The sequence below is a fragment of the Amyelois transitella genome, chromosome 27, assembly GCF_032362555.1.
Source record: "Amyelois transitella isolate CPQ chromosome 27, ilAmyTran1.1, whole genome shotgun sequence".
Classification (NCBI taxonomy): domain Eukaryota; kingdom Metazoa; phylum Arthropoda; class Insecta; order Lepidoptera; family Pyralidae; genus Amyelois; species Amyelois transitella.
Genome location: NC_083530.1, coordinates 1235335 through 1251639, shown reverse-complemented (window position 1 = coordinate 1251639; position 16305 = coordinate 1235335). Strand labels below are relative to the sequence as shown.

Below are 16305 nucleotides of genomic sequence, written 5' to 3'. Positions count from 1 at the left end.
CGCTAGTACCTAATAAATAAAAATATTGAATTCGCACGGGAACCGTTGCTATGGCTTACATAAAGAAGGTTGCCATGCAAATTTAAAATTTTTATTTATTACTAGCGGACCAGACAGACTTCTTTCTGCCAAAAAGACTTGTAACGTAGCAGTTTTTTTTGTTCCACAGACTTCTTTCTTTTACACCTTACACACTCACTACACATTATAATCATTAACTTCTCTTTTACCAACAATACCTACTTGTTGTGTTTGTACATATGTTAACCTTCCTTTCAGATTGTATACCGTCCAATTTCGTAACTTCGTGTCTCTTCAAACCATGACATTGGCAGAATCACCGAAAGTCCGGTGGGAGCCATAATATAGATAAGAAAGAAAGAAAAACTTCTTTCTGTCAAAAACACTCGTAACATAGCAGTTTTTTTTTGTTCCACAGACTTCTCTCTGTCAAAAAGACTTGTAACATAGCAGTTTTTTTTGTTCTTCAGTCTTCTCTCTGTCAAAAACACTCGTAACATAGCAGTTTTTTTTTTGTTCTGCAGACTTCTCTCTGTCAAAAACACTCGTAACATAGCAGTTTTTTTTTTGTTCTGCAGACTTCTCTCTGTCAAAAACACTCGTAACATAGCAGTTTTTTTTTTGTTATTCAGACTTCTCTCTATCAAAAACACTCGTAACATAGCAGTTTTTTTTAAAGTAGCGTTTTTTTTTGTACTAACACATTAATAAGCACAACTAACATATTATGAGTCTTTTGTTACTTACTTAAATACATAAATTCATTCATTGTAGCAGTTTTTTTTGTTCTTCAGACTTCGCTCTGTCAAAAACACTCGTAACATAGCAGTTTTTTTTTGTTCTTCAGACTTCTCTCTGTCAAAAAGACCGACAGCATATGTATGTAAAAGACTTGTAACGTAGCAGTCTTTTTTGGTTCTTCAGTCTTCTCTCTGTCAAAAAGACCGACAGCAGTTGCTGTAACGTACACAAAGACACACCGTTGCTCACACCACTCACCGTCATCTGCCACCGCGAACGAGCTGCTGGTGGAGGCCGCTATGCTGACGCAGCGTTTGTTCGCCAGCTTCGGTATCGGCTCCAGGGATTCCGCGTCGCCCTCGCGATCGCCCAAACCTAATCTGGAGATGTTAAAAACATATATGTAGGTACTAGAGGCCGCCCGCGACTTCGTCCGCATGGAAACCCTATCAATCCCTCGGGAACTCTGGGATAAAAAGTAGCCTATGTGTTATTCTGGGTCTTCAGCTACCTATATACCAAATTTCATGGTAATCGGTTCAGTAGTTTTTGCGTGAAAGATTAACAAACATCCATACATCCATACAAACTTTCGCCTTTATAATAGTAGTAGGATATTGTAATTGAGAGTTATGAATGTGGATGAAGCGAAGGAAATATGCAGAGATCGTGGCAAGTGGAAAGAGGTAGTCTCTGCCTACCCCTCCGGGAAAGAGGCGTGATTTTATGTATGTATGTTTGTATATTGTAATTGAAATTATTACTTTTAATTTTGTGTAATTGTGCCGTGTGGTTCCCGGCACAATTAGAAACTAGAATAGGACCAGTCCGTCTCTTTTTCATGGATGTAGTAAAAGACCTAGACCACATATCTATCACAGACCACTTCAGAGTTATCCAGAGCCAACGAATTATATTATTCCACACTTTCTTAAAACTACCCTCATTTTTATTACTTTTAATACATTTTTTTACCTATATAGAGAGGGAGACGTTATTTTCGCAGTTTTTTAAAACTACCCTCATTTTTAACCTATATTTCTCAATATAGGTTGCTCTCGCAAGAAAAATACAGTTTCTCAGGGTGACTGACATTTTCTTCATCATCATCATCACATACCTGCCATACTCGCATCTCCCGACCGCGTATACAACTCCAGAGTTGTCCAGCGCCAGCGAGTGGTGCTGTCTAACTATCCAGAGCTATTGAATGACGTTATTCTCGCACTATTTTAAAACTACCTTCATTTTGAGTAATTTCTTCAGCTTCTTTCTCAAGGTGACAGACATTTTTTCATCATCATCATCACATACCTGCCGTATTCACATCCCTCCAGAGTTATCCAGCGCCATCGAATGATATTATTCCACACTTTCTTAAAACTACCCTCATTTTTATTACCTTTAATACATTTTCTTACCTAGGTATATAGACGATTTCCTAATGTAAATTTTTTAACAGATTAAGACCGCTTACCTGCCATATTCGCATCTCCCGACCGCATAAACAACTCCAGAACTATCCAGAGCTAGCGAATGACGTTCTTTTCGCACTATTTTAAAACTACCCTCATTTTCATCAATTAATGACCACTCCAGCTGCAGGCCTCTTCTTCAGCTTCTTTCTCAAGGTGACAGACATTTTTCCATCATTTTTTTCATCATCATCATCACATACCTGCCATATTCGCATCTCCCGACCGCATATACAACTCCAGAGTTGTCCAGCGCCAGCGAGTGGTGCTGTCCAACTATCCTGAGCTATTGAATGACGTTATTCTCGCACTATTTTAAAACTACCCTCATTTTGAGTGATTTCTTCAGCTTATTTCTCAAGGTGACAGACATTTTTTCATCATCATCATCACATACCTGCCGTATTCACATCCCTCCAGAGTTATCCAGCGCCAACGAATGATATTATTCCACACTTTCTTAAAACTACCCTCATTTTTATTACTTTTAATACATTTTCTTACCTATATAGACGATTTTCATTTCCTAATGTAATTTTTTTCATCATCATCATCACATACCTGCCGTATTCACATCTCCCGACCGCGTATACGACTCCCGAGTTCTCCAGAGCCAATGAATGATTTTTTTCACACTTACTTAAAACTACCCTCATTTTTATCACTTTCATTACCTTTAATACATTTTCAAGACCTCTTATTCACGAGTTATTAATGATGAATGAATTGACTTTTTTAATGAACATACCTGCCGTATTCACATCTCCCGACCGCATAAACAACTCCAGAGTTGTCCAGCGCCAGCGAGTGATGCTGTCCAGCGCTGATCTTCCTCCAGTTTAAATTCATTTTAAGCTATGTTTAGAGAAAAAAAAAATGCTTTTTCAAACCTCTTACCTGCCATACTCGCATCTCCCCATCGCAAAGACAACTTTCGAACTATCTAAAGCCAGCGAATGACGTTATTTCCATACTTTCTTAAAACTACCCTCATTTTTAGTACTTTTTAAGCTATATAAATAGAAAAAAATGCTGTTTCAAACCTCTTACCTGCCATATTCGCATCTTCCCCATCGCAAAGACAACTCTAGAACTATCTAGAGCCAGCGAATGACGTTCTTTTCGCATTATTTTAAAACTACCCTCATTTTCATCAATTAATGACCACTCCAGCTGCAGGCCTCTTCTACAGCTTCTTTCTCAGGGTGACAGACATTTTTCATCATTTTCTTCATCATCATCATCACATACCTGCCATATTCACATCTCCCAACCGCATATACAACTCCAGAGTTGTCCAGCGCCAGAGAGTGATGCTGTCCAGCACTGATCTTCCTCCAGCCGCCGCCCGCCGCCGCGAACGCGTCGCACTCAGTCGGCGAGAATATTGCAGTTTTGCGTTTCTCCCCCGTTATACCTTTGGAGAAAAAAGAAAGATTGAAAAGTATATAAACATACATTTATTTATATATTTATGTACAACAAGAAAAATTAGCAAAAAAAAAAAAACTTAAAGAGAAATTCAGTACAAGGGCACTACTTATTTCTAGAGAAATTTCTTCCAGCAGGCATATATAGATACATATGGTCACGTCTATATCCCTTGTGGGGTAGACAGAGCGAAGAGTTTTAAATATAAACATTATAGCCTATTTTTTTTCAAGGTCATTCGTAAACTATATTATAAAGACTGAAGTTGAAATCTTAGAAAAAGAAAAACCGACAACATTATATCTTACTTATATATACACATATATAAAGAGAAAACATACACAAAATCACACCTCGTTCTCTGTGGGTTAGATAGAGACTACATCTTCCCACTAATCATGAACGCTACATATACTTATCGTTTCGTCCATACTCACACATACATATCATCACGTCTATATCCCTTACGGGGTAGACAGAGCCAACAGTCTTAATAAGACTGATGGGCCACGTTCAGCTGCATATATACATATATAGATGGTACTGACCCAGCTGCCCATAATTGTTGAGCCCCCACGCGAAGACTCTGTCCTGTCCGCCGGCGTGGAGCGCGAAGGTGGCGTGGTAGCCCGCCCACACGGCGCGCGCGCCGCCCTTCAGCGTCACCTTCGACGGCACCAGCAGCGCGCCTGCGCACGGATATACATACATATATATACATAAATAATAATATAAATAACTCCATAACCCATAATCCTTTTCCTTATTTTGTAATAGCTCCACCTCCTGCCGAGACCTGTTCATGGACATATCGTCTATTGATATGCCCGGGAACGGGTTTTGGAAGGAGAACAACATACCATCAACTTCTCCAAAGGGCCTCTACGTGTTGGATTTATATCCCCACGCAAGCCTCTCGAAAATCCGGGGTGTATAGACCCGTGAAATCCAAGAGGAGAAACAAATATAAATAATAAATACATATATACGGGACAAATTACACAGATTTAGTGAGCCTCGAAGTAAGTTCGAGACTTGTGTTACGAGATACTAACTCAACGATACTATATTTTATAATAAATACTTATATAGATAAACGTCCAAGACCCAGGGCAATCAGAAAAAGTTCTTTTCTCATCACGCCCTGGCCGGGATTCGAACCCGGGACCTCCGGTGTCACAGACAAGCGTATTACCGCAGCGACACAGAGGCCGTCAAAATATATATATATAGACTGTGACTAGTACTAAACTAAAAGCTGACACACCCAATCCAGGATCCACGGTCAAAGGCATACCCCGGGCTCCTCTCCAGAGTGGTGAGGATGCAACCGAGACTAAAGCCAGGAGGAAGGCTGCTATAGTTTTCGATATTTTAGTGTGCGTGTTTGCCGTGTGGTTCCCGGTACCAAATACAAAAAAGAACAGGACCACACCATCACTTTCCCATGTACGTCGTAAAATGCGACTTAAGGATAGGCATACAAACTTGGGATCCTTTTTTTTGGCGACGACCTAGCAACCTGTCACTATTTCAATCTCAATTCTATCATTCAGCCAAACAGCTGAACGTGACCTATCAGTCAAAACTTTTGGCTCTGTCCACCCCGCAAGGGATAAGGACGCGACCGTATGTATGTATGCAAACACTATATTAATTAATTAAATCAATGAGACTGAATTGAATGAGAAAATATATATACATATATGTATATAAATATATATGAAACAGTCGTTTACCACAATTCCACTAAGAATGTACAAATTGTTTAGTATGTATGTATGCGTGCGTATCACTCACTGAAACCCTGGCGGGCGTCCCTCGTGGCGGAGCGCTGTGACAGTCTCCCGAGCTGACCCTGCTCACCGCAGCCCATTGTGTAAACTGATCCGGATGTCTGTGAAATATAAATATATATATTTAAATTAAACGAGCAATTCTTGTATCACTACATAGTATAAAACAAAGTCTCTATTTTAGTCTGTTTGTCTGTATGCTTAAATCTTTAAAATTACGCAACGGATTTTGATGCAGTTTTTTGTAACAGGTAGAGTGATTCAAGAGGAAGGTATGTATAATAACATTTATAATCTTGCACCCGTGCGAAGCCGGGGCGGGTCGCTAGTATATATATATATATATAATCAGGATCTCCGAAACGGCTCCAACGATTTTCATGAAAGTTACAGATTAGGGGCTTTTCGGCTCAAGGAATCGATTTAGCAAGGTCCTAGGTTCGAGAAAAGCTCGGTTCCCAAGATATATAAACATTTTAAAAACCGCGTTTTAAGAAACTATATCAGCGCCATCTCTGGTAGATCGAGCAAAGCTCGGTCAACCGGGTACTATGCACATACATTGTTATTTGAATGAGAGGGAATACGATGGGACATTTTATACAATACTAGCCGTGCCGAATAGTTATGTTGGGCATCATTGAAGCCCTCAAGGATGAATAGTTTTCTCCGTTTTTTTTTTCACATTTTCTATTATTTCTTTGCTCCATATAGTTGCAGCGTGATGTTATATAGCCTTAAAGCCTTCCTCGATAAATGTTCCTTCGAAAATTCCTCGATGAATTTTTCAATTTCAACCGGTAGTTCCTGAGATAAGCGCGTTCAAACAAACAAAGTCTTCAGCTTTATAATATTAGTATGGATGTAATTTTTTTTTAAACTACATTTTATAAGGAACAATTAATGAAAAGAGAACCTTACGAGATTCACGCATACATACTTACAGAGAAAATAGGGAGACTTTATAATACATTGTTTTGATTGATTAATCTAGGTAAAATTTGACGAGAAAAATGATTATAAAATTTAAGATTGGCTAGCAACATGTCACAGTTAAAAAATGATGGAAAGAGTTCCCTGAGGGGTGGGGCAGATACTAAATCGTTCCAAACGCCACGATCTTTGCATACTTCTGTCGCTTCATCCACATTCCATAACTCTCTTAATGCAAGCTCGTCGGTACTCTTGACCTGACATTTTGCCATTACTTGTTGACCTGACATTTAACTAGATCTTGACTTTAAATTTCGCCAAAATCTTGACCTGAAATTTCGCCAAAACTTGACCTGCAATTTCACCAAAACTTAACCTGTAATTTAGCCAGAACTTGACCTGACATTTTGCCATTACTTGTTAACCTAACATTTAGCTAAATCTTGACTTTAAATTTCGCCAAAATCTTGACCTGAAATTTCGCCAAATCTTGACCTGCAATTCACCAAAACTTGACCTGACATTTAGCAAGATCTTGACTTGAAATTTCGCCAGAACTTGACCTGGCATTTCGCAAGATCTTGACCAGAAATTTCGCCAGTACTATATATATATATATATACAAACTGACCGTCAAAATAACAAGATGATCGCCGCCGGACGCTATGCCCGCCGCCGGTTCGCCCACGTCCACCCTGACGGGCTCGCGGCAAGCTTTCCCCTCCCTGCCGCGAACCACTAGACCCATGCTGCCGTGGGAGTCCTGTGGGGGGAAAGGGAATTTATTAACATACATACATACTTAAATCTCAATTCTATCATTAAGCCAAGAGAAGATTCAAGTTAATCTTACCTTCATGCCGTGTGGTTCCCGGGACCAATACCAAAAAAGAATAGGACTATTTGAATCTCAATTCTATCATTAAGCCAAATAGCTGAACGTGGCCATTAAGTCCTTTCAAGACTGTTGACGCCTCTTTCCCGGAGGGGTAGGCAGAGACTACCTCTTTCCACCAATAGACGTGATTATATGTATGTACGTAGAGTTATGAATGTGGATGAAGCGAAGGAAGTATGCAGAGATCGTGGCAATTGGAAAGAGGTAGTCTTCGCTTACTCCTTCGGGAAAGAGGCGTGATTATATGTATGTGACTATTATATTATTATGTATTATTGTATTCGTGTCTATATAAATATATATATCTACATACAATTAAGTCTATATCCTTTGCTGGGTAGATAGAGTCAAAGTATTGAAAATACTGAAAGTTGAAGTTCAGCCGTTTGGCCTATTGACAGAATTGAGACACAAACAGTGACAGGTTGCTAGCCCATCGCCTGATAGAAGAATTCCAAGTTTACAAGCCTATTCACTTAGTCGCCTTTTACGACATCCATGGGAATGAGAAAGAGTAGTCCTATTCTTTTTCTATTGGTGCCGGTAACCACACGGCTACGTATAATATGAAATATATATAGTATATAAAGTTTATATCTTACATATATTCACGTCTATAATATCTTTTACGGGGTATACAGCAGCCTCGAGAGCCTGACAGGCCACGTTCAGCTTGAAGGTTTAGTGATGGAATTGAAATTCAAACAGTGACATCATGGTAAGAGATAGTGTGGTCTTATTCTATTAAAGTACCAGGAACCACACGGCAATGGTATCACTCCAACAGTCTTTTATTAATTGAAACGCCATTTATGACTTAAATAGAGGCCGCCCGCGACTTCGTCCGCGTGGAATCATCCCCGCGGGGTCTCAGGGATAAAAAGTAGCCTATATGTTATTATGGGTCTTCAGCTATCAACATACCAATACTTGATATAGTCACACACTTTCGCATTTATAATATAAGTAGGATGATGAAATTAAGATTCAAATAGTGGTCCTATTCTCTTTTCATTAACCTCCAAAGTAACACACAAACAAACACGTACAACGCACCCTGAAGGAGCCCCAGGCGTACACGTCGCCGCCGGCCAGCAGCGCGGCTACCAAGTATAATTAGCCATTCCCACAATCACCTTTAATACCAAGTGTAATTTGCCTTTTCCTTAATCGCCTTTTACGACATCCACGGTAAAGAGATTGAACGATCCTAAGTATAATTAGCCTTTTCCTTAATCGCCTTTTACGACATCCACGGGAACAATCGCTTTTTACGACACCCACAGAAAAGACACCGAGAGTGGTCCTATTCTTTTTCCAATTAGCTCTGAAGTAGTATATATCACAAGACACCGAGAGTGACACTATTCTCTTTTCAATAACCTCCATAGTAACACACAAACAAACAAGTCCAACTCACCCTGAAGGAGCTCCAGGCGTACACCTCGCCGCCGGCCAGCAGCGCGTATACCAAGTATAATTATCCTTTCCCTTAATTGCCTTTCACGGGAAAGAGACGAAAGTATCCCAAGTACAATTAGTTTTTCCCTTAATCGCCTTTCACGACATCCACGGGAACAATCGCTTTTTATCACACCCACGGGTAAGCGATCGAGAGTGGTCCTATTCTTTCTTCAATAACCTGCAAAGTAATAGACAAACAAACAAGTCCAACTCACCCTGAAGGAGCCCCAGGCGTACACGTCGCCGCCGGCCAGCAGCGCGGCTACCAAGTATAATTAGCCATTCCCACAATCACCTTTAACGACATCCACGGTAAAGAGACGGAACGATACCAAGTGTAATTTGCCTTTTCCTTAATCGCCTTTTACGACATCCACGGTAAAGAGATTGAACGATCCTAAGTATAATTAGCCTTTTCCCTTAATCGCCTCTTACGACATCCACGCGAAACAATCGCTTTTTATCACACCCACGGATAAGCGATCGAGAGTGGTCCTATTCTTACTTCAATAACCTCCGAACCAGTAGACACACAAACAAACAAGTCCAACTCACCCTGAAGGAGCCCCAGGCGTACACGTCGCCGCCTTTCACGACACCCATGGAAAAGACACTGAGAGTGGTCCTATTCTTTCTTCAATAACCTGCAAAGTAACACACAAACAAACAAGTCCAACTCACCCTGAAGGAGCCCCAGGCGTACACGTCGCCGCCGACGAGCAGCGCGGCGGAGTGCGAGTCGCCGGCGCACACGGCGGCGGCGCGCGCCGGCAGCCGCACGCCGCCCGGCGCCGCCTCCTGCGCTTCGCCCGCCGTGGGCCGCCCCAGGGCGCCTTCGTCGTTACACCCGAATGTCCACACCTTCGCCGTGTAAGTTTTTTTATATGGGAAAAAAAAAATAATGAATTCATGAATGAATTTTATTTATATAAGTAACAAGGACTCATTTGTATTAGTAATGCTTACAAACTATGTTAGTAGTATGTATGTTACTATGATGGGTTAGAGTGTAAGCCATCATGGTTACATGTCCAGTTGTCTAAATTAAGTATTCAGGTTTCAATTCAATACACATAATAATCACGACTAAAAGCAGAACGGAATTTAATGAAATTTTCTATGGACATAGTTAATTTATTACAAAACAATATTTACATGCCATACTTCTGGCGGAACATGTAAAATCACATATTTTTCTAACACCAATTTGTACCATGTTTTAAGTAAATAAAGAATATTTCATTTCATTTCAATTCTCTGATGTCTTACCAGCTACTTTAGAAATTCCCACATAAACAAATACCCGGACAAAAGCTAGTTTATAAATATTACCTTGCCATCACTGTCTAAGGCGATAGTGTGCATTCCACCAGCTTGCACGTCGACAATTTTGTTGCCTAAAGCGGTCACGTGTTTGAATCTGTAACAAAAAATTAAAATCATTGCTTACTTTTATTAGTGCAAAAAAAAAAAAAAGAAACCTCGCGGGCTAAGACGCGGGCAAAAATGTAGTTCACACTATAAATATGTATTACGATTGTAAAATAAAATGTCTGTACTTCAATGAAATCGAAATAACATTTATTGATTAACTTTTTTCAAAATAGTTAAGAAAAAATCCAAAGTAACCATCCAAAGAACGCTACAATGTGAGTGCTAGTAGTTATACGAAATTCCCGCGCTTTTGTATTGACAAAATTATAATTAGCGCCATCTATGGCAACTCCGAGAAACTAATTAGTGACAAGGTTTATGCTTGTTCTCTGGGAGATGGCAGCACTGATGAATAAAATGGCGGGCTAATTTAATATTATTCATTTCGAGCATCAATGTGGTTTATTTTTGTTTTACATATCACCAGCATTTTTTTACCTTATATAAAATACAACTAACAATATAAAACTCGCTTATTTTCATTCTTGGAAATTTTAGGCACAAGAGTTCACAAGATCACCCAAATTTCAAATCTTTAGAAAGTTGTGCATTGATTAACAATCAGTCATTGTTCCCTTTTATATATTATTTTTTAATTTATCTAATAGGATTTGGCCAATAATCTTCCAGACTTTTATAATTCTATAATAAATTAACATAATCTAAATGTATTCAAACTAGATTTATCTCATATCGATTATCGTAAAAAACCAATACATGACTTGCATCATCTTTAGATATGTTAGATAAGTGTATCAAATATTTTTTTAATAATTTATTTTGTAAATAAATATACATATTTATTGTCTTTGACCCCACCTTAAAGTTCTATGTCAGTCCTGATGGTTGACTGGTAGATAATGCTTGTAGCATTAAGTCCGCCAATTCTGCTATACATTTGTATTTTGTACAATAAAGTTAGATTTTTAATCTTTTAAATTTTTCTTTAAACGGTGGTCTACCAACCTGTCACTATTAGAATCTCAATTCCATCATCATAAAGCCATAAAGGTGAACCTTAGTCTTTTCAAGACTGTTGGCTTCGTCTACCCCGCAAGGAATAAAGACGTGACATTATATATGTAAAACTGTATTTTGTAAATAAATGAAAAAGAATGTTTACAATTTAATTTTTAATTGGCGCAAAAAACATGCTATATGTGAAGTAGAACAAGAAAAATAATGCATGTAGTATAGAAGAAATATCAATTTTTTTTTGTAGATAACGCAAAAATCTAGTCTACGTGTGAAATGGCCCTTATGACTAAGGTCCCATCTCTGTTATGATTTTTTTATGTTAGTTACATCATAATCATTAATACACTATAATTTGATAAGATTTTATATGAATCAAAGAAAATACATTTGTCACGCCTCTCCCGAGAAATAAGGAAAGGCTTTCTCACTCTCTCTTTGTGTACTAGAATAGAATAGATTTACATATTTTCAAAATTGGATACAAGGTATCACTTATTGACGTCACATCACTTCAATCTAATCATAACTACTACCGCTACCAAAGCGCATGTGTAGAAGAAGCGGCGGAACAAACTACACTGCAGCATACTTCTTTCCCATCCACATTCATCAATCTTGTCCGTAATACTATTTCACTTACTTCGCACGTGTAGAAGAAGCGGCGGAACGAACTACACTGCAGCATACTACTTCTTTCGCAACATTCACATTCATCATGCTTGTCCGTAATACTAATTCACTTACTTTGTAGTCTCCACAACATCTTCACCCAAGCCGAGCTGACCAACATCCCCTTGGCCGCAGGCAAAAACACGACCCCGCTTCTTCGGAGCCGATGGGACTTCTAACGCGATCGCTGTTACAGAAATATAAATGTTATCAAGGAGATTGAACCAACACCTACTACATCTTTTGCATAGATGTCGTTAACCGTGCCGTGTGGTTCCCGGCACCAATACAAAAAAAGAATGGGATCACTCGCATCTCTTTCCCATGGATGTTGTAAAAGGCGACTAAGGGATAGGCTTATATTATATATTATATGATATTCTTTTTTAGGCGACGGGCTAGCAACCTGCTATTTGAATCTGAAAGCCAAATAGCTGAACATAGCCTATCAGTCTTTACAAGACTGTTGGCTCTGTCTACCCCGCAAGGGGATATGTCGGTAACCACATAGCACAAGATATAATAACAATGTCATTATACAGTCAACCGCATATATCAATTTACCTTACACGAAACTCTTATGAATTGGTAATAAAGGCGAATTCTCAGTGAATTTGGGAAATTGATATACTTCTGACTGTACAAAAAAAAAATATAAAATATAGTAGGCCTATTTAATTTAAACAAGATGAAATCTATGTTAATGTGACAATACTGATAACCTTGAGGACTGTTGCATAGGTACCTAGGAATCGGTATTTTTAATCTATGGAAGCAATAAATGATGTTATCTATAGAATTTTTCCATAAATATTAACAAAAATAGATAGTAAGTGTGGGCTTTAAGTGATGAGTAATTCTGTGTGTTATGTCATCTCGACTAATATTGTAAAGAGGAACAATTTGTTTGTTTGTTTGTAATGGATTAACAGATTTTTTTTCTTGTGTATAATTATAAAATTTACTTGTGTTCTTAAATTACATGTATAAAAAAGTGAAAGTACCTGTTATTTAACTAATATATGTAGTTATTCACTAGCTGTGCCCGCGATTTAGTCCGCGTGGAATAGTTATTATGGGCATTATTGAAGCGCTCAAGGATGAATAATTTCCCCCATTTTTTTCACATTTTCCATTATTTCTTAGCTCCTAATAGTTGCAGCGTGATGTTATATGTATAGCCTAAAGCCTTCCTCGATAAATGGTCTATTCAACACAAAAATAATTTTTCAATTTGAACCAGTACTTCCTGAGATTAGCACGTTCAAACAAACTCTTCAGCTTTATAATATTAGTATAAATTATTTTTCTCATAATAAATTGGGCGAATTGGGTATATGTTGGATCTCAATTTCATCATTGAGCCATACAGCTGAATATGGCAGTCTTTTCAAAACAGTTCACTCTGTCTATTCCACAACGGATATAGATGTGACTATATGTAAGTATGTAATTGAGGATATCAATTTTTAGTTTATTCTTTCAAAGGAATAAAATTGCAATGCCCAATAGGGTTCATATAGTACCTACTTATATGCAGTTACTTTAATTCAACTGATGTACTTGTTATATGATATGCAATAAAGATTTTGAATTGTATAAACATCACAAAGTTTGTGATTTTCATGTTTTTCCCGGAACTTTAGAAATAGGGGAACCTAATAACTTTCTGGTGGATGTAGATAAAAGAGTCAGCTTAGGTAATAAGCAGTTTCATATTGTACAATGATCTTATTAATTAAATAATTTATTCTGCCGTTTCATTGTCACTTGGTCTTTCAAAAAGTAATTATAATATTTTTATACCATATTATATAATCCAAGTGATTAAAGTTCTATTCATGAATCTTGATATAACTCATTATTTTCGCTATTTTTTAATAACTCTTGCAGACTTTTCCAATCCCTGGTCATAAAAATATAGCCCCAAGTTCCGGCCCCAGAATGTCACATGGACAAACAACATTGGGTGCCAAGTGTATTTATCAATTTCTAGAAATGTACATTATTATGACTGAATAAGTACAAAACAATCTTTATTTTTGCACTTTATGTGAATACTAACCTCAAAACGATACATTATAGACGCTTACATAATATCGCGCTATAAATAGTGTAAGGAAGTAAAATTTTATATCAAGCATGGAATTCACAGGGTGAAATTCATGAACAAACAATAAAACTCAAGTGAAAACGTATGCAGATATAAATTATGAGTAATGAAGTGCGCGTCGCCTTTCCCGCCATCATAATTTGACAGGTCATTGACGTCAGGCAAAAATATAAAGAAAACAACATAGAAATCACGATGTTACGGACTTACCTCCGCGTTTTTTCTTGTTTTTCGGGGCCGAGGATGATGTGGCGGTCGTTGATTTAGACGCCGTACGTTTTACACCCCGTGCCGCCGGCATCATGCCTGTAATATTGCAACAGAAGCGTCAATAGCAGAGTCGAGCGCGGCAAACTGGAGTGGAAGGTTGATTGGCAGCTATGACGTTTTCACTACATTTATAATCTCATTAACGCTGTATTTCCACTTCGCCTGTATCTGCATCAATAACAAGGTTACTTGTTATTAATGCAGGGCCTCATAGATTTATGCGAGGCGTAGATAGGTTATATTATGCATTTGTATATCACTACTTTGAACAAAACAACGCTTCCGAATGGCACTTGTTTATGAGCGACGGTTGCGCAATACGTTACTTACTTTTTTATAAAACAAATTGTAATGTAAATTCCAAATAAATTTAGGATTATCACTTTAGAATAAGAGATGACGTATTATTTCAACAGAGTACAAATCTTGCACATCTCCCAAGGCTCACGCTTCGCTTGGCCAATGCATCGGACTAGTGATGTCGCGCAATCGGTTTAACCAAGTGACGTTAGTCGATTGAAATGAAATTGATTTTGACTGCGCTTAACTTAAAATAATATGGTTTTTTTACATAAGCATTAATAGATATTATGTATTTTTCTTCATATTTTCGATTGATGTAATAACGTCATAAATAACTCTTGGCTGTTTACAACATTTGTATCGATCTTTGGTAACGATATTTCATTGCTTACTGATTTGCACATCACTAGCCTTACCGTTACAGAGACAATAGAGGTTGTCAGTGTTCTGCATCAAAAAATAATATAACCTGAATATTATAAATTCGAAAAATATAAATACTTGCCACGGCACCACTTTCTTGTATAATGTAGGTACATAATTCATCCGCATTCATCATTCTCTTGCAAGGTGTAGGATAGTTTTGACCTTATATTTGGCCAGGCAGGACATCTTTGATTTCGTCAACATTTGTTTAGGTCTTCCAATACGAACGTTCACATTTACATTTTTTTTTTTTAATTTATATTATTTATTTGTGACATACAAATGATTACCGACTTGCCGACAATAATGAACAGCGCCCGATTTTTGTTAGTTCACTATTAGATCGCTATTACCTACTTCGTTTTTTGCATTCAACCAAAGGCAAAACATTCGAGTCGTTTGAAGAGTTTATACTAGTGAAACGTACAGCAAAATAGACGTTGCGATTGCAACATTTACGCAGTCTCAGGCATACAATACTAAGTTAAGATTGGCATGTCTTAACTATGACTTGCTGGCCATGCTCTTGTTGCATTTCAGATTCAAATTCAAAGTTTTATTTGCATAATATGAATACAACAAGGTCTTAAATTTAGTTAGTAGTTAAAAATTTAGTAGTTCTACTTTAGTAAGTAGTAAAATGTCTCAATTTAGTTATTTATCGATCTGACTGTTGGCTTTGTTATCCATTGAAGACGTGATGTACTTGAAATAAATCGCAAGCAAATAATTAATTAGTACAATCGCCCAATAGTTGATTATTTTATATTTATTATTTTCTTTCCCTTATTTGTGTCAAACAAACAGCTTTTCATTGTATTTAACATTAGAAATTTACATATATCTAATGTAAATAAACGTGAAGCCTAAGCCCTAAAAACCACATATATAAAGTAAGAAAAAAAATCTGAAAGAACAGGTTATACAAGCATAAATACACTAGTGATTTTCCCTATTTTTGAGGTACCATGTCAGTTGCAACACTATTCAATGTCAAACTTTGTCTATGGTTTGGTATGGAAAAAAGTCTTGATAAATAATCGATTAAGTTGTAATCGATATTACGATTTCAGAATTTTTAGCGATTATTATTTTCAAAAACATTATTTCATACTAGCTTTTATCCTCAGCTTTGTCTGAGCGAATTTAGCATCATTAACAGTTTCAACCGCGTAAATTTAGTGCAGGTGGAATAAATTTACATTTTATACACGTGCGAATTTAACGCCACCTACAAAAGAATACAAGTTTTTCTCAAATTCCACGGGTACTGCAGTTTTTACCGGGATGAAAAATTTTCTATCAAACTCTTATTGTACTAAATTTTAAGTAGATCGGTTCACTAAATAACGC

At 37.5% G+C, this 16305-nt stretch overlaps 1 protein-coding gene across 1 annotated transcript in view; it reads right to left on the bottom strand.

Moving 5' to 3' along the window:
- The window catches only part of LOC106142130 (regulator of chromosome condensation), a 29326-nt gene extending 14618 nt beyond the window's left edge, over positions 1–14708 (bottom strand). The window contains exons 1-10 of the mRNA XM_060951968.1: positions 14554–14708; positions 14164–14259; positions 11916–12027; positions 10092–10179; positions 9441–9620; positions 7029–7160; positions 5469–5565; positions 4217–4357; positions 3489–3654; positions 1021–1142 (exon numbers count right to left, since the gene is read on the bottom strand). Coding sequence (XP_060807951.1) covers positions 1021–1142; positions 3489–3654; positions 4217–4357; positions 5469–5565; positions 7029–7160; positions 9441–9620; positions 10092–10179; positions 11916–12027; positions 14164–14257 — 1132 coding nt within the window. The 5' untranslated portion in view covers positions 14258–14259; positions 14554–14708. The remainder of the gene's footprint in view (positions 1–1020; positions 1143–3488; positions 3655–4216; positions 4358–5468; positions 5566–7028; positions 7161–9440; positions 9621–10091; positions 10180–11915; positions 12028–14163; positions 14260–14553) is intronic.
- Positions 14709–16305: the final 1597 nt, after the last annotated feature.